Source organism: Oryx dammah, unplaced genomic scaffold (assembly GCF_014754425.2).
Source record: "Oryx dammah isolate SB20612 unplaced genomic scaffold, SCBI_Odam_1.1 HiC_scaffold_23, whole genome shotgun sequence".
NCBI classification, from domain to species: Eukaryota; Metazoa; Chordata; class Mammalia; order Artiodactyla; family Bovidae; genus Oryx; species Oryx dammah.
The window spans coordinates 61,825,907-61,851,218 of record NW_024070207.1 but is presented as its reverse complement, the minus strand read 5'-3'; the positions used below and the strand labels follow the sequence as shown (position 1 = coordinate 61,851,218).

At 36.9% G+C, this 25,312-nt stretch overlaps 1 protein-coding gene across 1 annotated transcript in view; it reads right to left on the bottom strand.

The window, feature by feature from the left end:
- Positions 1 to 17,281: 17,281 nt before the first annotated feature.
- The window catches only part of HDX (highly divergent homeobox), a 227,686-nt gene continuing 219,655 nt past the window's right edge, over positions 17,282 to 25,312 (bottom strand). The window contains exons 8-9 of the mRNA XM_040265625.1: positions 22,614 to 22,736; positions 17,282 to 18,159 (exon numbers count right to left, since the gene is read on the bottom strand). Coding sequence (XP_040121559.1) covers positions 18,034 to 18,159; positions 22,614 to 22,736 — 249 coding nt within the window. The 3' untranslated portion in view covers positions 17,282 to 18,033. The remainder of the gene's footprint in view (positions 18,160 to 22,613; positions 22,737 to 25,312) is intronic.

Sequence of the window (25,312 nt, the reverse complement as noted above, 5' to 3'; positions counted from 1 at the left end):
AGATCCTAATATACACTATCTGAGTTTCGCTGGTGGCTCCGTCATACAGAATCCACCTGCCAATGCAGGAAATATGGGTTTGAGTTCTAGATTGGGAAGATCACCTGGAGAAATAAATGGCAACCCACTCCAGTACTCTTACCTGGGATATCCCATGGACAGAAAGCCTGGCAGGATATGGTCCATGGGATCACAAGGAGTCAGACATAACTTAGAGAATGAAAACAACAGCAACAAGCTGGCCTATCTACAAGAGACACACATAAAACATAAGGAAAGATACAGACTAAAAGTGGGGAGCTGGGAAGAGATATTCTATGTAAGTGGAAATTCAAAGAGGGTGGGAATAGGAATACTAATATCAGATAAAATAAACTTAAAAAAAAAGACTATTAAAAGAGATAAGAAAGCCTTCCTCAGGGATCAATGTAAAGAAATAGAGGAATACAATAGAATGGGAAAGACTAAGAGATCTCTTCAGGAAAATTAGAGATACCAAGGGAACATGTCATGCAAAGTTGGGCTCAATAAAGGACAGAAACAGTATAAATCTAAACAGAAGCAGAATATTTTAAGAAGAGGTGGCAAGAATACACAGAAGAACAGTACAAAAAAGATCTTCAAGGCCCAGATAATCACGATGGTGTGATCACTCACCTAGAGCCAGATATCCTGGAATGTGAAGGCAAGTGGGCCTTAGGAAGCATCACTACAAAGAAAGCTAGTGGAGGTGATAGAATTCCAGTTGAGCTATTTCAAAACCTAAAATATACTGCTGCTAAAGTGCTGCACTCAATCGGTCAGCAAATATGAAAAACTCAGCATTCGTTACAGGACTGGAAAAGGTCAGTTTTCATTTCAATTCCAAAGATAGGTAATGACAAAGAATGCTCAAACTACTGTGCAATTGCACTTATCTCACACACTAGTAAAGTAGTGCTTAAAACTCTCCAAGCCAGGCTTCAGCAATACATGAACCGTGAACTTCCTGATGTTCAAGCTGGTTTTAGAAAAGGCAGAGGAACAAGAGATCAAATTGGAAACATCTGCTGGATCATCAAAAAAACAAGAGAGTTCCAGAAAACATTTATTTCTGCTTTACTGACTATGCTAAAGCCTTTGACTGTGTGGATCACAATAAACTGTGGACAATACTGAAAGAGATGGGAATACCAGAACACCTGACCTGCCTTTTAAGAAACCTATATACAGGTCAGGAAGCAACAGTTAGAACTGGACATGGAACAACAGACTGGTTCCAAATAGGAAAAGGAGTACATCAAGGCTGTATATTGTCACCCTGCTTCTTTAACTTCTATGCAGAGTACATCATGAGGAACGCTGGGCTGGAAGAAGCACAAGCTGGAATCAAGATCACTGGGAAAAATATCAATAACCTCAGATAGGCAGATGACATCACCCTTATGGCAGAAAGTGAAGAGGAACTAAAAAACCTCTTGATGAAAGTGAAAGAGGAGAGTGAAAAATTTGACTTAAAGCTCAAACATTCAGAAAATAAGATTATGGCATTCAGTCCCATAAGTTCAGTTCAGTCCCTCAGTCGTGTCCGACTCGTTGTGACCCCATGAATCGCAGCATGCCAGGCCTCCCTGTCCATCGCCAACTCCCAGAGTTCACTAAGACTCACGTCCATCGAGTCAGTGATTGCATCTCATCCACTGTTGTCCCCTTCTCCTCCTGCCCCCAATCCCTCCCAGCATGAAAGTCTTTTCCAATGAGTCAACTATTCTCATGAGGTGTTCAAAATTGGAGTTTCAGCTTCAGCATCATTCCCTCCAAAGAAATCCCAGGGCTGATTTCCTTCAGAATGGACTGGTTGCATCTCCTTGTAGTTCAAGTGACTCTCAAGAGTCTTCTCCAACACCACAGTTCAAAAGCATCAATTCTTCAGTGCTCAGCTTTCTTCACCGTCCAACTCTCACATTCATATATGATCACTGGAAAAACCAAAGCCTTGACTAGATGGACCTTCGTTGTCAAAGTAATATCTCTGCTTTTCAATATGTTATCTAGGTTGGTCATAACTTTTCTTCCAAGGAGTAAGCATCTTTTAATTTCATGGCTGCAGTCACCATCTGCAGTGATTTGGAGCCCCCCAAAAGAAAGTCTGACACTGTTTCCACTGTTTCCCCATCTATTTCCCATGAAGTAATGGGACCAGATGCCATGATCTTCGTTTTCTGAATGTTGAGCTTTAAGCCAACTTTTTACCTCTCCTCTTTCACTTTCATCAAGAGGCTTTTTAGCTCCCCTTCACATTCTGCCATAAGGGTGGTGTCATCTGCATATCTGAGGTTATTGATATTTCTCCCAGTGATCTTGATTCCAGCTTGTGCTTCTTCCAGTCCAGCATTTCTCATGATGTACTCTGCATATAAGTTAAATAAGCAGGGTGACAATATAAAGCCTTGACGTACTGCTTTTCCTATTTGGAACTAGTTTGTTGTTCCATGTCCAGTTCTAACTGTTGCTTCCTGACCTGCATATAGGTTTCTCAAGAAGCAGGTTAGGTGGTCTGGTATTCCCATCTCTTTCAGAATTTTCCACAGTTTGTTGTGATCCACACAGTCAAAGGCTTTGGCATAGTCAGTAAAGCAGAAGTAGATGTTTTTCTGGAACTCTCTTGCTTTTTCCATGATCTGGCGGATGTTGTCAACTTGATCTCTGGTTCCTCTGCCTTTTTTAAAGCCAGCTTGAACATCTGGAAGTTCATGGTTCACATATTGCTGAAGCATGGCTTGGAGAATTTTGAGCATTACTTTACTAGCATGTGAGATGAGTGCAATTGTGCGGTAGTTTGAGCATTCTTTGGCATTGCCTTCCTTTGGGATTGGAATGAAATCTGACCTTTTCCAGTCTTGTGGCCACGGCTGAGTTTTCCAAATTTGCTAGCATAATCAGTCCCATCACTTCATGTCAAATAGATGGGGAAACAGTGGAAACAGTGGCTGACTTTATTTTTTTGGGCTCCAAAATCACTGCAAATGGTGATTGCAGCCATGAAAGCAAAAACTCTTACTCCTTGGCAGGAAAGTTGTGACCAACCTAGATAGCATATTAAAAAACAGAGACATTACTTTGTCAACAAAGGTCCATCTAGTCAAGGCTATGGTTTTTCCAGTAGTCATGTATAAATGTGAGAGTTGGACTACAAAGAAAGCTGAGTGCAGAAGAATTGATGCTTTTGAACTGTAGTGTTGGAGAAGACTCTTGAGAGTCCATTGGACTGCAAAGAGATCCAACCAGTCCATCCTAAAGGAGATCAGTCTTGGGTGTTTATTGGAAGTGAGAGAGTCAATTCCTAGGTATGCTGATAAGAAGTCCTGGAGTCCCCAAGGATATAGGAGTCTGAAATTCTCAAGGAGGAGGAAAGGACAAATGTTTTTTCCCTCTATATTCCTTAGTCTTAGTCACATAAAACATATTTATGTTTAAACCTGGAACCAATGATTACACAACTAACAACTCAGTTTGGACTCTGTACTAAGGATTATATAGCAGGAATGTATCCTGCTTGAGGACAGTTTCTCCTTCCTGAGGGCCTTCTGGCTAATCCTGTTATCTTGAAATGTGGATTGTGGGAGTGGGTCTAGTAAGATCTATGCAACCTCAGGACAATCTTTTGATTCATTGTAATAACTAATTGGAGAGTATATAACTCCTTTGCTAACATTTCTGGCCCCTTCTGATGTCTGAAGCTTTCTCTATCCCTTTTATGCAAGCAGCTGCTATGGCCGGCACACTCAGCACGGCCGAGAGGAGCTACCCCATGTTGGAGGTCAGGGGCAGCGGCCAAGAGTGCCAGGTTGTGATGGCGCAGAAACGGCCGAGAGGAGCCATCCAACGTTTGAGGTCGGGGCGGCGGCCAGGAGGAGCCAACTCCTGTCCAAGGTCAGGGGCAACAGACTGGAGGAGCCACCCCATGTCCGAGGGCAGGGGCAAGGGCCGGGAGGAGCCACCCCACGTCTGAGGGCAGGGGCGGTGGCCATGAAGATCAACCCATGTCCAAGGAGTGGTGGCTGCATGGGCGCAGGAGGGCCTAGAGGAGCTATCCCATGTTGAAGGTCAGGAAGCGTGGCAGTGAGGAGATACCCTTCATCCAAGGTAAGGAGCAGCAGCTGCGCTTTGCTGGAAGAGCTGTGAAGAGATACCCCATGCCCAAGGTAAGAGAAACCAAAGTAAGATGGTAGGTGTTGCAAGGGGGCATCAGAGGGCAGACACACTGAAACCATACTCACAGAAAGCTAGTCAATCTAATCACACTAGGACCACAGCCTTGTCTAACTCAATGAAACCAAGCCATGCTTGAGGGGCAATCCAAGACAGGCGGGTCATGGTGGAGAGGTCTGACAGAATGTGGTCCACTGGAGAAGGGAATGGCAAACCACTTCAGTATTCTTGACTTGAGAACCCCATGAACAGTATGAAAAGGCAAAAAAATAGGATATTGAATGAGGAACTCTCCAGGTCAGTAGGTATCCAATATACTACTGGAGATCAGTGGAGAAATAACTCCAGAAAGAAAGAAGGGATGGAGCCAAAGAAAAAACAATACCCAGCTGTGGATGTGACTGGTGATAGAAACAAAGTCCGATGCTGTAAAGAGCAATATTGCATAGGAACTTGGAATGTCAGGTCCATATTCAGTTCAGTTCAGTCACTCAGTCGTGTCTGACTCTTTGTGACCCCATGAATCGCAGCACGCCAGGCCTCCCTGTCCATCACCATCTCCCGGAGTTCACTCAGACTCATGTCCATCGAGTCCATGATGCCATCCAGCCATCTCATCCTTGGTCTTCCCCTTCTCCTCCTGCCCCCAATCCCTCCCAGCATCAGAGTCTTTTCCAATAAGTCAACACTTTGCATGAGGTGGCCACAGTACTGGAGCTTCAGCTTTAGCATCATTCCTTCCAAAGAAATCCCAGGGTTGATCTCCTTCAGAATGGACTGGTTGGATCTCCTTGCAGTTTAAGTGACTCTCAAGAGTCTTCTCCAACACCACAGTTCAAAAGCATCAATTCTTCGGTGCTCAGCCTTCTTCACAGTCCAACTCTCATATCCATACATGACCACAGGAAAAACCATAGCCTTGACTAGACTGACCTCAGTCGGCAAAATAATGTCTCTGCTTTTGAATATACTATCTAGGTTGGTCATAATTTTTCTTCCAATGAGTAAGCGTCTTTTAATTTCATGGCTGCAGTCACCATCTGCAGTGATTTTGTAGCCCTAAAAAATAAAGTCTGACACTGTTTCCACTGTTTCCCCATCTATTTCCCATGAAGTGATGGGACCGGATGCCATGATCTTCGTTTTCTGAATGTTGAGCATTAAGCCAACTTTTTTGCTCTCCTCTTTCACTTTCATCAAGAGGCTTTTTAGCTCCTCTTCACTTTCTGCCATAAGGGTGGTGTCATCTGCATATCTGAGATTATTGATATTTTTTCCTGACAATCTTGATTCCAGCTTGTGTTTCTTCCAGTCCAGCGTTTCTCATGATGTACTCTGCATAGAAGTTAAATAAGCAGGGTGACATTATACAGCCTTGGTGTACTCGTTTCCCAATTTTCAACCAGTCCATCATGCCATGTCGCTGTCTAACTCTTGCTTCTTGACCTGCATACAGATTTCTCAGGAGGCAGATAAGGCGGTCTGATATTCTGATCTCTTTAAGAATTTTCCTAATTCATTATGATCCACATAGTCAAAGGCTTTCATGTAGTCAATGAAGCAAAAGTATATGATTTCTTGGAATTCTGTTGCTTTTTATATTATCCAACAGATGTTGGCAATTTGATCTCTGGTTCCTCTGCCTTTTCTATATCCAGCTTGAATGTCATAAAATCTTGATTTGTGTGCTGTTGAAGCCTAGCTTGGAGAATTTTGAGCATTACTTTGCTAGTATTTGAGATGAGTGCAATTGTACAGTAGTTGAACATTCTTTGGCATTTTTCTAACATTGGAATTGGAATGAAAACTGACCTTTTCCAATCCTGTGGCCACTGCTGAGCTTTCCACATTTGCTGGCATATTGAGTTCAGCACTTTAGCAGCAGCATATTTTAGTATCTGAAATAGCTCAACTGGAATTCCATCACCTCCACTAGCTTTGTTTGTAGCAATGCTTCTTAAGGCCTACTTGACTTCACACTCCAGGATGTCTGACTCTAGGTGAGTGATCACATCATGGTTATCTGGGTCATGAATATCTTTTTTTTTTGCACAGTTCTTCTGTGTATTTTTGCCACCTCTTGTTTATATCTTCTGCTTCTGTTAGATTTATACTGCTTCTGTCCTTTATTGTGCCCATCTTTGCATGAAATGTTCCCTTGGTATCTCTAATTTTCTTGGAGTGTGCTCTAGTCTTTCCCATTCCATTGTTTTCCTTTATTTCTTTGCACTGATCACTTAGAAAGGCTTTCTTATCTCTCCTTGCTTTTATTGATCCCAACATAGGAGCACCTCAATACATAAGGTAAGTGCTAACAATTATAATAGAGGAAATCAACTGTAATACAATAATAGAGGGGGATTGTAATGCCCCACTCACACCAATGGACACATCATCTAGACAGAAAATTTATAATGAAACACAAGTCTTAAATAATTCAGCAGATCAGAAGTACTTAATTGATATTTAGAGGACATTTCATCCAAAAGCAATAGAATTAACTTTTTCTCAAATCCACACGCCACATTCTCCAAGATAGATCACAAGTTGGGTCACAAATCAAGTCTTAGTAAACCTGAGAAAATTGATATTGCATGAAGCACTTTTTATTACCACAATGCTGTAAGATCAGATATCAATCACAGGAAGAAAAAAAAAATGTAAAAATACACAAGTAAATGAAGGCAAAACAATTTGAGTCTAAATAACCAAGAGGTCATGAAGAAATCAAAGAAGGAATATTAATAAAATGATACCTAGAAAAATTACAATGAAAACATGACAACTTAAAGCCTATGGGATGCAGTAAAAACAGTGATAAGAGGGAAGTTTATAATAACACAAGTCTACCCGAAGAAATAAGAAAAATAGCAAATAAACAACCTAATCTTATACCAGTTTTCATTCCAATCCCAAAGAAAGGCAATGCCAAAGAATGCTCAAACTACCTCACAATTGTGCTCATTTCACACTGTAGTAAAGTAATGCTCAAAATTCTCCAAGCCAGGCTTCAGAAATACGTGAACCATGAACTTCTTGATGTTCAAGCTGGTTTTAGAAAAGGCATAGGGACCAGAGATCAAATTGCCAACATCTGCTGGATCATCGAAAAAACAAGAGAGTTCCAGAAAAAAAAAAACATCTATTTCTGCTTTATTGACTACACCAAAGTCCTTGACTGTGTGGATCACAATAAACTGTGGACAATTCTGAAAGAGATGGGAATACCAGACCACCTGACCTGCCTCTTGAGAAACCTATATGAAGGTCAGAAAGCAACAGTTAGAACTGGACATGGAACAAGAGGCTGGTTCCAAATAGTAAAAGCAATATGTGAAGGCTGTATATTGTCACCCTGCTTATTTAACTTATATGCAGAGTACATCATGAGAAACGCTGGGCTGGAAGAAGCACAAGCTGGAATAAAGATTACCGGGAGAAATATCAATAACTTCAGATATGCAGATGACACCACCCTTATGGCAGAGAGTGATGAGGAAGGGACTAAAAAGCCTCTTGATGAAAGTGAAAGACGAGAGTGAAAAGTTAGCTTAAAGCTCAACATTCAGAAAACTAAGATCATGGCATGTGATCTCATCACTTCATGGCAAATAGATCGGGAAACAGTGGAAATAGTGTCAGACTTTATTTTGGGGGGCTCCAAAATCACTGCAGATGGTGATTGCAGCCATGAAATTAAAAGACGCTTACTCCTTGGAAGGAAAATTATGACCAACCTAGATAGCATATTGAAAAGCAGAGACATTACTTTGCCAACAAAGGTCCATCTAGTCAAGGCTCTGGGTTTTCCAGTGGTCCTGTATGGGTGTGAGTTGGATTGTGAAGAAAGCTGAGTGCCAAAGAATTGATGCTTTCGAACTGTGATGTTGTAGAAGATTCTTGAGAGTCCCTTGGACTGCAAAGAGATCCAACCAGTCCATCCTAAAGGAGACCAGTCCTGTGTGTTCATTGGAAGGACTGATGCTGAAGCTGAAGCTCCAATACTTTGGCCACCTGATGAAAAGAGCTAACTCATTGGAAAAGACTCTGATGTTGGGAGGGATTGGGGACAGGAGGAGAAGGGGACGACAGAGGATGAGATGGCTGAATGGCCTCACTGACTCGATGGACATGAGTGTGAGTGAACTCTGAGAGTTGGTGATGGACAGGGAGCCTGCAATCCTGCGACTCATGGGGTCGCAAAGTCAGATACGACTGAGTGAGTGAACTGAACTGAACATTTTACCTAAGGCAAGATAACAAAAAGTACCAAAATTAGAGAAAAACATGAAATCATAAAGATCAGAGCAGAAATACAGGAAAAAGAAATGACAGAAACAATGTTTTTTTTTTTTTTTAATTTGTCACCCAGTCACATGGAACTCTTTGCAATTCCATGAACTGTAGCACACCAGACCTCCCTGCCTCTCTCCATCTCCTAGAGTTTGCGTAGGCTCACACTCATTGCAATGGTGATGATATCCAGCCATCTCATTCTCTGACGTCTGCTTCTCCTTCTCCCCTTAATCTTTCCCAGCATCAGGGACTTATCCCATGAATTGTCTGTTTGCATCAGACGACCAAAAGTACTGGAGCTTCAGCTTCAGCATCACTCCTTCCAGTGAATATTCAGGGTTGATCTCCCCTAAGATTGACTGGTTTGATTTTCTTGCTTTCCAAGGGACTTTCAGGAGTCTTCTCTAGCACCACAATTTGAAGGCATCGATTCTTTGACAGTCTGCCTTCTTTATGGTCCAGTTCTTACAAACAATAGCAAGGATAAATAAAACTAAAAGCTAGTTCTTTGAGAAGGTAAACAAAATCAACAAACCGTTAGGCAGACCCATGAAGAACAAAGGGATTAAACTCAAATCAATAATGTTAGAAATGAAAAAGAAGTTACAACATACAATCCAGAAGTATAAAGAAACATAAGACTATTATGAGTAACTATAGGCAAGTAAAACGGGCAGTCTAGAAGAAATGGACAAATTTTTAGAAAAGCACAATCTTCCAAGACTGAACAAGAAAGAAATAGAAATTATGAACAGACCAATCAAGTACTGAAATTGAAACTGAGCAAAAATCCTCCAACAAATAAAAGCCCAGGGCCATGTGGCTTCACAAGTGAATTCTACCAAATGTTTAGAGAAGAACTAACAGCAACTCTGTTCAAACTCTCCCAAAGAATTGCAGAAGAAGGAAAACTCCAAAACTCATTCTCAGTTCAGTTCAGTTCAGTCACTCAGTCGTGTCTGACTCTTTGCAATCCCGTGAACAGCAGCACGTCAGGCTTCCCTGTCCATCACCAACTCTTGGAGTCCACCCAAACCCATGTCCATTGAGTCGGTGATGCTATCCAACCGTCTCATCCTCCCTCTGTCCTCTGCTTCTCCTCCTGCCCTCAATTTTTCCCAGCATCACAGTCTTTTCCAAAGAGTTAGCTCTTTGCATCAGGTGGCCAAAGTATTGGAGTTTCAGCTTCAACATCAGGCCTAACAATGAACACCCAGGATTGATCTCCTTTAGGATGGACTGGTTGGATTTCCTTCCAGTCCAAGGGACTCTCAAGATTCTTCTCCAACACCACAGTTCAAAAGCATCAATTCTTCAGCACTCAGCTTTCTTTATAGTCTAACTCTCACATCCGTACATGACCACTGGAAAACCATAGCCTTGACTAGATGGACTTTGTTGGCAAAGTAATGTCCCTGCTTTTCAATATGCTGTCTAAGTTGGTCATAATTTTCCTTCCGAGGAGTAAGTGTCTTTTAATTTCATGGCTGCAGTCACCATCTGCAGTGATTTTGGAGCCCAGAAAAATAAAGTCAGCCACTGTTTCCAGTGTTTCCCCATCTATTTGCTATGAAGTGATGGAACCGGATGCCATGATCTTCATTTTCTGAATGTTGAGCTTTAAGCCAACTTTTTCACTCTCCTCTTTCACTTGAGACCACAGATACCCTGACACCAAAACCAGACAAATACATCACAGACACACAAAATTACAGGCCAATATAAGTTATGAACATAGATTTAAAAATCCTTAGCAAAATTCTTGCACACAGAATTCAATAACACATTAAAAGATCATACACCATAAACAAGTGGGGTTTATCCCAGGCATGCCAGGATTCCTCAACATATGCAAAACAATCAATGTGATACATCATATTAACAAATTGAAAAATAAAAACCATATGAATATCTCAATAGATGCAGAGAAAACTTCAACAAAATTCAACAGCAATTTATGATAGAAAGCTCTCCATAAAAGTAGTATAGAAGGAACCTACCTCACCATAATATAGTTATATCTAGCAAGCCCACAGAAAACATTATTCTCAATGGTGAAAAACTGAAAGTATTTCCTCCAAGATCAGGAACAATAGAAGGGTTCATACTATTAATCAATATAAGTTTGGAAGTCATAACCACAGCAAAGAAATAAATGGAACCCAGATTGGAAAAGAAGTAAAACTCTCACCGTTTGCAGATGACACAAACTATACATAGAAAACCCTAAAGATGCCACCAGAAAATTACTAGAATTAATCATTCAATTTAGTAAAGTCACAGGACATAAAATTAATACACAGAACTTTCTTACCTTCCTATACACTAACAATGAAAACTCATAAAAAGTAATTGAGGAAACAATCTCATTCACCATTGTAACAAAAGGAATAAAATATCCAGTATAAACTTACCCAAAGAGTCAAAAGACCTGTATATACAGAAAACTATAAGACATAAATGAAAGAAATCACAGATGACACAAACAGATGGAGAAATATATCATGTTCTTGGATTGGAGGAATCAGTATTGTAAAAATTCAGTACAATCTCTATCAAACTACCAATAGCACTTTTACAGAACTAGAACAAAAAAATTCACAATTTTTATGGGTAATCAAGAAACCTTGAATAGCCAAAGCAATCTTAAGAAGGAAAAACAGCTGTTGGAATCAATCTTCCTGACTTTAGATTATACTACAAAGCTGTAGTCATCAAGACAGTTTAGTACTGTCACAAAACCAGAAATACAGACCAATGGAACAAGACAGAAAGCCCCGAGAGAAACACATGTACCCATGGCTATGTTATCTTTGATAAAGGAGGCAGGAATCACAAATGCCAGAAACTATAAAACTCTTAAAAGACAACATAGGCAGTATACTCTTGGACATAAATCACAGAAAGTTCCTCTTTGATCCACCTCCTAGAGCAATGGAAATAAAAACAAAAATAAACAAGTGGGACCTAATTTACCTTAAAAGCTTTGTACAGCAAATGAATCAATAAATAATATGAAAAAAACAACTATCAGAATGGGAAAAAATAATTGCAAGTGAAGCAACTGACAAAGGATTAATCTCCAAAATATATAAGGAACTCATACAGTTCAATATCAGATAAACAAATACTCCAATAAAAAAAAGACAGAAGGCCTAAATAGATATTTCTCCAAATACTCCAATCAAAAACAAGACAGAAGACCTAAACAGATATTTCTCCAAAGAAGACATACTGATGGCCAATAAACACACAGAAAGATGCTCAATATTGCTTATTATTAGAGAAATGTAAATCAAAACTACAATGAGATATCACCTCACACCAATTGGAATGGCCATTATCACACACACACACACACAAAAACTACAAACAATAAATACTGGAGAGGATGTCGAGAAAAGGGAACCCTCTTGCACTGTTGGTGGGAATGTAAATTCCCTTTTGTATAAACTGACTCATCTGAATGGAGATCAAACATGTGACCTGTGTCTCAGAACTGTGAGCTATCCAATTTAAGCTAACAAGAGTAAGTACTTGATTATGATAGTCCTGGTATTTGTATACATCATATTATATGATAAAATAGAGATATAAATATTGATTATTTCACAAAAAGATCCAGAATTGGTAGCATTTTCCAAATTTCCCAAACTGGTTAAAACAGAATAATATAATAAAAATAAACAGTCTTACTCTTTAGAGAATAATTGGGATTACAATCTGACTTCAAAAAAAATTATTGCTCCAAGTACATAATGGTGTATCCAATATGAGCCCTTTCATACCCAAAATGACCCCATTTTTCAAGTTTAGAATAGATTACTAGTATAGATGATAAAAACATGACTGAGATAGAAGTATTAAGGAGAGTATTAAGTATTAAGTATTAAGAGTATTAAGTATTAAGTATTAAGAGAGTATTAAGAAGTATTAAGGAGTACTTGGAGAAATATCTATTTAGGTCTTCTGTCTTTTTTTTTTATTGGAGTATTTGTTTATCTGGTATTGAACTGTATGAGTTCCTTTTAACTTGCATCCAAAATATAGCTACTTTATTATCGTGAAAGTAAAGAAATAGTATCATTTGTTATAAATCTATGGTAAAAAAGTATATAATATTTATGTAAAGCAGATACTTGTTAATTCTCTAGAATAAATGCATTTTCATTAGTAGCAGGTTTGCTTTTTCTTGTATAAATTAAAAAATAAAATCCCCTGGTCACCTGGGAAAATGCTTTCAATAAATTTTTAAGAAAAAAAAGCAAGACTTGTAACTGTACAATCAGTATAATTCCAGTATTGCTGGATATATGTAATATGCAGAATAAATGACTGGAATTAGATATACTAATATGTTAACAATGCTTATTATTAGGTGGTGGAATTGCATGTGTTCTTTCTTAAAAATTAATTTAATTGGAGGATAATTACTTTACAATATTGTTATAGTTTTTATCATGCTTTTCTTTTATCTGTATTTTCTAAAATATCTACAATGAACATGTATTATTTTTATAATATGATATAAACAAGAAATACAAAAAACTAGTCTCAAAGTGTTTGAAAAAATCATTCAATTTTATAGATATACTCAACCATTAACTTGTTTTTTTAAATATATTTGTAATGATTCCCATTTATTTTTATAAAATCAAGGATTTCACCATGTTAAGCCAATGTTTTTGCAGATATGAGAAAGACTTGGGTCATTTGAAGAGACTTCAAGCATTCTTGAAAATGTATCAACTGGAAAAGATAACTGCTGATGTGCTATTTGAAGCTCATCCCTTGCCCTCCCCCATTTGATAACATGAAAAGTTTTAACTGGCATAAGACTTTAACCAAAAAAGTATGGGTGTATTTCATCCAAATTAAAAGCATATTCAACCAGTGTCAAACAGAGCTAGAAGTTCAATGCAACATTGCCACTTGAAAAGAATGTTATAAAAATAGCATTCTTTGTTTAAACTGTGGTTATTTACTTGCTGGCTTTACCATTTGAATATACTATCATGGACAAATTTATTGTCTATTATCGAATATTCACTCTATTCCACTAGTGGAGTAATTCTCTGTTATGTGAACTCAATTAAGGATGATACACATGTCAGCTAGGTAATCATCCAAATTTCCGTTTGAGCACTTCATGTTCTCCTTACTCTACCTCCAAATACCTTATTATTCTCTTCATTTTTTAGTGTTTTTATCAGAACTTTATCTTGGGGAAGAAAAATTTATCTGTAGAAAAATAAACATTAAAAGAAAGAGATGTTTCTATTAGCTGGAAATCATTTATTGCCTCTATAAAAGTTTAAATAAAAACTCTACAAAAAGTTCACATTACTGTCTGATATGGTTTTAACATGATAATATGTTTCAGAGGTAGTGCCAGTAAAGTGGGACACAAGATAATAAAAGAAATTAGCAAGTTAATACAACATAAAATTTAAATATCAAACAATATATACTCAGTACACTTTAATGGAGCAATCCAGATATGTTTCCATGAAAATAGCACTTTATTCTCTTTTATCCCCCAACAAATGTGTTCTTAGGTTTGTTTGGGGCAATGGTATGTTGACTGTAGGCTCACAAGTTAGTAGCCTCCTCCATTTTAACACCACAGAGCATAGCTTGGTGAAGACCATGATACAGTGCTGTCTGCCAAGGATAATACCAGCTTCAAACATAAACATTTTTATTCACCATTTAGACATAATGGTACTAAGAACTCCCTTAAAAAGCTAATCTGTCAGAATTTGGCATTTTGGGGATGAGAATGAAAATCTAATATTTGTAAAAAAAAAAAAGAAGAAGCAATATTCCTTGATTACTATCACTGCAATATGGAGGAAGGAAGTTTTCAGAATTCTTAAATATGATCATAAGCTATCAGGCCAAGATGAAGAAACTATTCCTTGGAAATGGGCTGATTACTTTGTCTTCCTTAAAAAGGTGCAACAAAGTCAGTCTTAGAGCCTAGAATTATTTTAAATATACCACTTATGTTTTCTCATACAAACTTACATACTACTGACTGTGAAAGTGCTTTAAAATAAATATTACCATCTGGAGAAATTACCTGTTGGACATCTTTTGAGGTCTTCGTAATATACAGAGCCCAGGATGTGACTGGACTGTGGCCTTTTCTTCCTCAATAATAACATTTCTATCACAAGATTTCAATGGTAGTACAAAAGTCCTGCTGTTGATAACTGATCTTACAACAAAATATCCCTAAGTTCCATGAAAAGGCCAATTTTCTTATAATGTTTTCCTTGCATGTGCTAATTTTCCTATTCTCCGGGGTAACTGCAGTTCTCATTTTCTTGGGATTAATTTTAGCTTTGTTGAAATGAAAAGGTTACTTTAGGTTCTTTTTAAAAAATACACACTTTGAAAAGTGCTCTTAGCTACACATTTCCGTTTAGAAACTAATTGGCTATCCTAAGCCAGGGTTTTCCTGATGGTTCATTGGTAAAGAACCAATCTTCTAATGCAGGAGACATGGGTTTGAAAAGATCTTCTGTGTCAGAAAGATCCACTGGAGAAAGAAATGGCAACCCACTCCAGTATTATTGTCTGGGAAGTCCTATGGACAGAGGAGCCTGCTGGGCTATAGTCCATGGGGCTGCAAAAGAGTTGGACACGACTTAGCAACTAAATAACAACAATCCTAATCCAACAGCAGACATCAAAGGGTAGTGAACAGAAAAAAAGAAAGTTGTGTTCTTTTTTTTTTTTTTTTTTCATTTTTGACCTCTGCCTTTGTGAGAGATAGTATGGCTTCAGATAGGTTGTTCTTCATTATGGTTTCAAAGCCCTAAAGAAAGAAACACTAGCTGTTTTCACCTTCCAGTCATGAAGATGTTCACAAAGCAGTCCATAAACTGATATTTTTCTGCTCTGAATTGTCTTAAAACATTCCAATCTATACATGTGAAAATACATTTCTTCATAATAGATTTTAATAATTTAACATTGGAATGTTTTTCAAAATCTATGGTATATAATTTCATCCTGCCAATGTTGTTTTTCTGGATACAATCTATTTCCTTTGGTTCCTGCTACAGAAAATTCTGAAACACAAATGTTAGTACAAAAGGATTCCTAAGTGTACTGTTATGATTTATGCTGTTTCTTTTTTAATGTAACTTTAAACGGACAAGGGAATCATCTACACTTCTGCTCTAAGTTGTAGACTAGGATTCCTTCCAGGAATCATACTTAGCAAAAATCTTTAAATCTCCTAAAGTTTCAACTTCCATAATTTTATTTATATTCCTGAAAAAGTGAAAATAACAATTTATTCTGAAGTTTACGGCTTGCTGAGGAGTAGAAATCCAATGTCTCTATTGTAGGAGTTCAATGAACATTTTTTGATTTATTGACTAGTTGCTGAGGTGTGACAAGTTTAATCCATAGAGTTGAAAGATATATGAGAGAATCACCTCTTTTTACTTTGTAGCAAAAACTAAATAATAAGGGGTTTAAATTGAAGCAGGAAAAATCAGTCTAAAGATAACCTCAACAACTAGTAAAAAGTCCTAAGACAGACTTGAAGGCCTTGAATTTGTTCATGCTACCTTAACAAATGTTTTCTAAGTTTGCTGTATATAGTAGGGACTTTTTATCTCATAAGGGAATTAGTGTGACTGATAAATTTAAAGTTAGTATCCCAGGTTCCGTTACTCAGCCCTCTTTTCTCTGAATGGAATTTGACTTGTCAACAAGGTGTACTAAACATTGTTTAAAAAGAACTATATGACTCTCAGCTAAAAGGGAGCATACCTAACAACTGAAATGTTTCTGCTAACAAAGAACCATAATAGTAGAATGGCAGCAATACTAAATCAAATAATTGACAAAGTGAAAGATTATCAATGAACTTTATTTATTTGTGTATGGGGGAGGGGAATTTCAAGGTCAAAGACATCCATGACTGCCTTTCTGTATTCATAAGTTGGCATCTGTGAATTCCAAGACCAAAGTTGGCTTTACTTACAAATTAGGAAAATATCTGACATAGAAACTTGATGGTCAAAAGCGCCATTTAAGTGAAAGTGAAAGTGAAGTCGTGTCCGACTCTTTGCGACCCCATGGACTGTAGCCTATCAGGCTCCTCCATCCATGGGATTTTCCAGGCAAGAGTGCTGGAGTGGATTGCCATTTCCTTCTCCAGGGGATGTTCCAGACCCAGGAAGATCTTTTAAGTATAGATAGCAATTTAACCATATGATACAGTTCTACACTGCCAACCCACAAATATGTGATATTGTGTGCACAGGGAGAAACTGACATTTTCCCTTCTGTGGGTCTTGGTAATGTGGTCTGGTACCCTGGAACGGAAGGTCTGCAAAAAAATTGTTTTGTGCCATCTGGTACCTGCTAAGAGAACAACTGGGTAGAATGCCCATTTTAGGAGTGTACTCATAGAATAGTATTCAGGAAATTCAGAGAACTGTGATTTACAACCAAAGTGGTATAATTCTTTTGGGTGTTATCCTTGGCTGATAACTCTGTACAAGGCTTATATGGAAATGAGCTAAATTTTGTGGCAAAGCTCAGTGACTAGATTAAAAAAAGGAAAACTCAGTGGCTTACCTTGACTTCCTGTTTCATAAAATCTAAGAACTGAAAAAATATTATGATGATGGTGATAAACTTATAATACTTGTGCAACATTTCATCTAACTTAGTTATACAAATTTAGTAGTAGAATGTGAGTCTTATCAATATTTGTCACTTGCAGCAATAAAGAGTTCCCATTAAGATGAATCTTTTACAACACTTTCTTTCTATACATTTAACAATTTATTTGACTTCATGTTGGTTAAATTACTTTTCCATAATGCTCTTCCTCCTCCCCCCAAATATTTGGGTTAATAATGGAAGAATATCAATATTTTGCAATTATATACTAGCAATCACTTCAATTTTCAATCATTAACTTTAGTCAAATTTTTACAGAAGTTTAAAAATGAACCCCAAGATTTATCTAGGTTAAAACGTCTTTAATGTTTTGTTTTCAATTTTCAGTCTAATTTCCTGAGTAAAAGTGTGTGTAGATGACAGGAAAAGGAAAGAGGAAGGAAGATGTAATGGTTACAAAAACAAGACTAGTCAAGCTTCAGTAACTTGATAAGCTATGTTGAAATATCTTTTTGTGTCTCTGGTCAAAGCTATTACTAAAACTAAGATTCATCCATAAAACAAACAAACAAACAAAAACCTTTCAGAAATTAGGCATTATGCATTTCATAGCTAAACTGCTCAAAATTAAATACATTTTCCTCCAGAGTTCCATCAGTTAGGGAAAAAATCTCTCAGACAATGCTTTTAAATTTTACAAACTTTTTTTTTGTACCATCTGTACCATTTTGCACCACAGCCATTATATCTCGTTCATCCTTCACAGAATACATTGCTTCAACATATATTTTTCCAACTGAAGAATTTTGGGGCAGCACAATGCAACTATCTTGAAATGCATACTTGTTGGGTAGCCAAAAGGCTGTATCATATATCCCTCCCCTACCCCAATCACAAACTGTCTGAGGCATTTTTCTCTGATAAAGAAGACACACTGAATGAGGTATCATCAGGCTCCGGTGAGGCATGATTGAAATCCATCTCTTCTAATTCAGGAGGTAAATCTGACAGCAATGCCTGAGTCAGAAAAATCAATTGTTTTGAATTAGTATTTGGACATATTTTTCCAGCTTTATAGTTGTGGTCCTTTCACATTGATTTATTCTTACAGATTTAAAGAAAGGAGCATTTCTCTCTCAGAACCTTATACATCTTTTCTAAGAGAAAAACTCTTCATATACTCTTAAGGTAATAAAATACTAGATCTTTAGAGTGTGGATTATGTAGAGTGTAACCTACAAAGAGGGAATGAGGAGAGAAATGAGCAACTACTCTGAACCAAATGCTCTGAAGTGTCTGAGATAAGTGATTTTCATACCAGTTTTGATTGTTCAGTGATCATTGCTAAAGGACTTTAAAATTGTATGTGAGGTGAGGTGAAGTCACTCAGTCGTGTCCAAATCTTTGCGACCCCGTGGACTGTAACCTACTAGGCATCTCCGTCCATGGGATTCTCCAGGCAAGAATACTGGAGTGGATTGCCATTTCCTTCTCCAGGGGATCTTCCTGACCCAGGGATCAAACCCGGGTCTCCCGCATTGGAGGCAGACGCTTTAACCTCTGAGCCACCAGGGAAGCTCAAAATTGTATGTAACTTATTAAAATACCCCTGCCCGGTTATACTGTCTGTCACACTAAAACACAGTTCACAAGACTGTTTTGTACTTCAGTGGGAGAAATAATTAAGCAATTAGGGGAAAAGTTCAGCTATTCTATTTTAGATAAAATTTTAGCATTTCAGAAGTCCAAGTGATTTTTTTTCTTTCCTTAGCTATGGTCATATCTATAGATGGCCAAGCATTCATAAAGGCTCTGCTGAACCAGTGAATTTGGCTGTGTAATGATGTTTTTAGAGGACTGCTCATCTCTCTTCTGGAGTAATTAGGATAAGGCAAGAGCTATGAACTAAGTTTTGCCATGGTGTAATTGTTCCATCTGGAGTTGCAGAATATGCATTCATACTAGAAAAATAAATAATTAATCAAGTTTTATCTGGCTGATAGTGCTGATGCCCATTTGATCATCAGAAATGGCAAACTAAATGAATGGTTTGCTGCTCCCAATACTAAAAATAATGTAACATATCTCGACAATTTTTAGACAACATTAGTTGTAGTGTTAGTTTTGGGTGCAATAGTAAAAAAAAAGATCAAGTGCAGGTTTGCCTCTACCCAAATAATGAACAGAAAGACAGGGCATGTTAGAGAACACATGAAATCCACTGTTGAAATAAGACAGTACTCTCCTATTCTCTTTATTAAAAGAAGTGACAGTTGTAAATCCTATAGTTTTTTTGTTTTAGAGGAAAGATTAGAACTTTCTGTCAGGCTGCAAAAGGAAAGGCTAACTCCTGTCTATACAAAAATTTATTTATTTTTTGCTATTAAATGGTTCATGAACTTCTTGGTGAAACTGAGTACTGTTTACAAACCAGTCACCTAAAAGTACTACATGCTTCCTAAGGTTTCTAGGTTGCAGTAATAGGGCACAGAACCATTTTCTTCTAGGTCAGTTGCTTACCACTAACCCAGTATAGTACAACATAGCCTTTGCTGACAGTGGTTGATCATAGTTTATGAGAAAGACATCACTGGATTTATTTTACTTTGCAAGTGCAAAGAAGCCATATTAAAGAGGGCAAAGTGTTCCAATGAACAAAGCTTAGCATAGTGGAGAGTCATGTAGGTGAGTAGACTTAACGACATTTAAATTCTAGCGGGGAGACCTTCAAATCAAAGAAGCACTACTATGTATTTCTTTGTCATTGCATTTAATGTAGTTGCCTGACTAAAATCAGTGCAGTATGAAATAGGAAAACTTTAATATTTGAGGCAGAACAAGGCACTACTAATGCATGAGGTCCATTTAAAAATATTCCTTTTTGATATCTTTCTGTATTGCAACACTGGCACCCTGAACAAATCTTCAGATTTTGTCAGTTGCTAGAACTGTCTTTTTCATAGACTAAAGTGAACACAATGAACTTGCTTCACTCCAAGTTCTCTACCAGTCAGAGTGTGACCTACTGCCATTCTTCCCAAGAGATTATTGCATTTCCCAATAGAATAGAATCACATTGTGAATTATCAAGGGAAGAAAGATCATAACTAATGACTTAGTACAGTGCTGACAACATTATTTTTATTTAAAAATGACTATTGGTTTGGATAATCTAATATTCAGTCAGACATTATCATATATTTTCAAATCCTGGACTGATTCACGGTGGCAAAATATTCTGTGGACCACTCATCTCACTCAACTTACCCAAATTAAAATTAACAGAAAAACAGGATTTTAAAATGAGAAACCAATGATACAATGATTCTCTTTTATTAGGCAGAATAAAAATCAAGTCCTTCCCAAAATAAACCTTTAAGCATTTCATAAAGATCACTAATTTAAGAGATGACTTGGGTAACTTTTGTGTTGGTATCTTCTATATTTTTAGACTGTATTTGGAGATCCATTATACTCAATCTCAAGTACAAAAGTCAGTATTTTGTACTTGGATGCTGATTATATAGGCTATGATTTTCAGTACAATTTTTGTATAACTATCTCTTCCCCCCCGCCCCAGCCAATGTTTTGTCCATATCTTAGTTCATCAGCCTTTTTCAGAGGAAAAGTAGAAGAAAACGGCAAAAGTAAAATGTACAATAGGTACTTTTCTTACTTTTTTAGTGGTTTTTTGGGAAAGATAAAGCCAGGTTAGAATAAGAAAATAAAATGCAGCTTGTGTGCTATTCCTAGATATAAAAAGTCATAGACAACTGCAAATAAACTGACCACATAACTCTGAAATACAAACCATGCATGACTTTCGGGACTAGGACCACACTCCAAATTACTCCCATATTGAACCTAATTCTATTTTTGCTTTTTTAAATATTAATGTAATAAAAAAATAAAGTTCTTTGGGGACCAGGTTCAAGACTATCATCTTATTCATTTAAAATCTGTATTTTAGGTTCCTAAAAAACAAATACATTTTCAGTATGCCATGGAATATGCTTAGCTCACATAATAAACCAAAATGCTTAAATAAAACTGGCAAATATGACTGGTAACTACCATCTTGGGATGTCTGTGTGTGTACAGCATGGGTGGAGCACAATTCATGAAACTGGACACATAATATACATGCTAGATTAAGCCTTATGAGTAAATTATAGCTTAATTTTGTGATTCAGTATACTTTGATGAAATACGTAAAGACGTTTTCCTTACTAAAAGCAGGAGAATTGTGGGATGCTAAGACTAATCTTTTTCCTTGGAGATGACTGGAATAGGCTACATATGTCTTGCTTGGATATAAGGAATAAATGCTTGTACTCTAGCTGAATAGAAACCACTGAGACTGCTTCCTAATTAAGGCTTACCTGTGTAATATACTACTTACATTGAATTACTCTGATAATCAGGAATCAACATGGTAGTGCACAACTCAGGCATATTTGGCATCATTTAGTATTAAATATAACATTTAACATAATTCTTTATTTTATTTATTTTTTTTTTTTAGGCTACCTTGGTGGCTCAGATGGTAAAGAATCAGCCTGCAATGCAGAAGACCCGAGCTTGATCCCTGGGTTAGGAAAATCTCCTAGAGTAGGAAATGACACCCCATTCCAATATTCTTGCCTGGGAAATCCCAAGGAGAGAGGAGCCTGGCAAGCTACAGTTTACAGGGTTGCAAAGAGTCAAACACGACTGAGTGACACTAACATATTCCTTTTTAGCAAGATTAATAAATTATTACACAAATTTTAACAGAAAAAGTGAGGCAGAAACTGTAATCTGGGAAGAATTTGCCAAAAAAAAAAATTCACAGTGACAAACAGAAGATATTTCATTTCATCTTTGGGGTAGTGGAATCAAACACTATAGTTAAATTGGGAAAAGTAAATGCTGCACTGTGGTTACAAAGAATTTCACAAAGCAATTTCAATTTTTTTAGTGATGTGCAACATATCATGATATAGAAGGTATTCAAACACCTGTGAACTTTAGTAGGGGCTGGACGGTAACTGAAATCCAGAAGAGAGGCAAATGCCTCACTTCTTTCATTCACAGGAGGTCCCAAAATATGTGCCTCTCCAGTTAGTGTAACCTCATCTTTACAACTGTTTTGAGAATTTCTTTAAAATTAATTAATGGAAATAATATGTACAAGATAGAGAATAGAGTCAATAAGATTATATTTTAAAAATTTAAAATGTTTTCCCTACTTGATACTGGCTTGGAATTAACAAAGTATGTTAATCATTTTGATTTTCCACTAAAGCAGCACAAAAATCTGAGTATTTATTCCCAAGAAAGCTGTACTAACAGGTCAGGAGGTAACAAATCCTTCCTTGATGACAAGCAGGAGTGAGGTATAAAAATGAAAAGAATATGAGGAACCCAAGTGTGACTTGCCACTTTTCAACATTATATGTTATAATTTACTATTCTCTTCTGTTGCTTACCTGTTGTTGTTCTTTATTGTCAGCTTTTATAGCTAGTATCAAGCTTCTTACAAATGTCTGAAGTTTAAAATATTTTTGCTTCTGAATCTCTAACTCATTTTCAATGAATCTGACTTCTTCATTCTGAAGGAGAAAGCATCAAATAATAAATTACTCTATGCAAACCTAGGACTACACATGTTTGATGCACAATAAAACTTTTAAAAAGCAATCAAATTAGAGAGACAATAAAAAAATAAAAATTTAGCATATAGGATTCTAAAGCACAGAAGTAAATTATCCTAATAGTCAAAGGTTGCCTTTTAAGCAAATCACCAAAAGAAAATAATCTGCAAGGTCGAAAATCCAATCAAATAAATCCTGGTAAGAGAAAAATCAAGAAGCAGTTCCCTTCTTGGAAAGACTCATCCTACATTAAACCTAATTAGCATTCAGATTAGGATTAAGAATAGACACAGCCCAGTTTACCCCAAGTAAAGAGCAAAAGCAGATGCAGTAATGCTGAACATATCATTCCAAAGTCAAACATTGAGAACTAAAAAGGTTATTATTCTGTAACAAAGAGGGACTGAAATTTTTAATAAGACTATCAAACAGTTTGCTGAGCCCCCCACCCTTATGTAAGAGTCTGTTATTCAGAAAATATATCCAAATTTACAATGATTTGAAACTCAGTCTCTCTTTATTATTTTTCCTAGTTGTGTAGGAAAAGAACAATAAACTAGGTTTGGGAGGATTTTAGTGCCAGATCTACTGATAATTGTGTAAACTTGGGCAGGACAATTAACCTGTGATTGTATATACTCGTCAATAAAATGGATATAATACTAGCAATTGTTGGCAATTCTAGCTTGAAGGTTATAAGGGTCAAATAAGATAATGGCCATGAAATTGCTCTATATAGATTTACTATTTAAGCTACAGAAGTTAAGAACGTGTGATGTTGGTGAAAGTGTGGACATATAGATTAATGGACATAATAGTTCAGAAATATATATTATATGTTGCATTATATATGTATATATATGTACACACACATACAAATTTGGTTGACTTTTGATGAAGATGCTGAGATAATTCAATGCACAAAGATCTTTCAACATTTCAAAAAAGTGGTTGAAAACTTGTAAATCCATACGCCCTTCAAAAAAGATGTATCAAACCTTAACTCACGTAATATACAAAATTTAATGAGAAATGGATAACAGACCTAAACATAAAACCAAAAACTATAAAACTTCTAGAGGAAAACTGAGGAAAAACTCTCTATGTCCTTGGGTTAGGCAAAAAAATTTCAATAAGACACAAAAATCATGACACTTAAAAGAAAGAATTCATGTTGATGTATGGCAAAACCAATACAATATTGTAAAGTAATTAACGCCCAATTAAAATAAATAAATTTGTATTAAAAAAAAACTAAAAAAAAAAATAAAAAAACTAAAAAAGATAAAGAATTCATTAAAAAAAGAGAAATCCCACATCATTGCTTTTCAAAAGACACTGTTAAGAAAATGAAAATACAAGCTATATATTAGGAGGAAAGATTTGTAAATCACAAATACGATAAAGGACTTGCATTCAGAATGCATAAAGAGCTCTTATAGGACCACCAACAGAATAAAAAGCAGGTGAAACATTTGAACATACAATTTATCAAAGAAGATATGAGAGTGACCAATAAACACTTGAAAAATGTCATAAAGGAAATGCAAATTAAACCCACAAAGAGATGCTACCACTAACATACTGTTGTTGATGTTCAGTCACTCAGTCTTGTCTAACTCATTGTGACTCCATGGACTACAGCATGCCAGGCTTCCCTGCCCTTCATCATCTCCTGGAGTTTGCTCAAAATCATGTCCTTTGAGTCAGGGATGCTATCCAACTATCTCATCCTCTGTCATCCCCTTTTCCTCCTGCCTTCAATCTTTCTCATCATGATCTCCCAGCATCAGGCCAAAGTATTGGAGCTTCAGCTTCAGCATCAATCCTTCCAATGAATATTCAGGATTGATTTCCTTTAGGATTGACTGCTTTGATCTCCTTGCTGTCCAAGGGACTCTCAAGAGTCTTCTCCAGCATCACAGTTCAAAAGCATGAATTCTTCGGCATTCTTCTTTATGGTACAACTCTTACATCCATCCATGACTACTGGAAAAACCATAGCTTTGACTAGACGGACTTCTGTTGGCAAAGTAATGCCTCTGCTTTTTAATACCCTGTCTAGGATTGTTATAGCTTTTCTTCTAAGGAGCAAGCATCTTTTATTTTCACAGCTTTAGTCACCATTTTAAGTAATTTTTGAGCTGAAGAAAATAAAGTCTGTCACTGTTTCTCTTGTTTCACCATCTATTTGCCATGAAGAGATGGGACCGCATGCCATAATCTTAGTTTTTGGAATGCTGAGTTTTAAGCCAGCTTTTTCACTCTCCTCTTTCACCTTCATCAAGAGACTCTTTAGTTCCTCTTTGCTTTCTGCCTTTAGGGTGGTGTTATCTGCACATGTCATCTGCACTATTTCTCCTGGCAATCTTGACTCCAGTTTTGCTTCATCCAGTCCTGTATTTTGCATGATATAGTCTGTATATAAGTTAAATAAGCAGAGTGATAATTACATCCTTGACATACTCCTTTCCTAATTTTGAACCAGTCCATTGTTCCATGTTCTGTTATATAAACAATTGCTTCTTTACCTG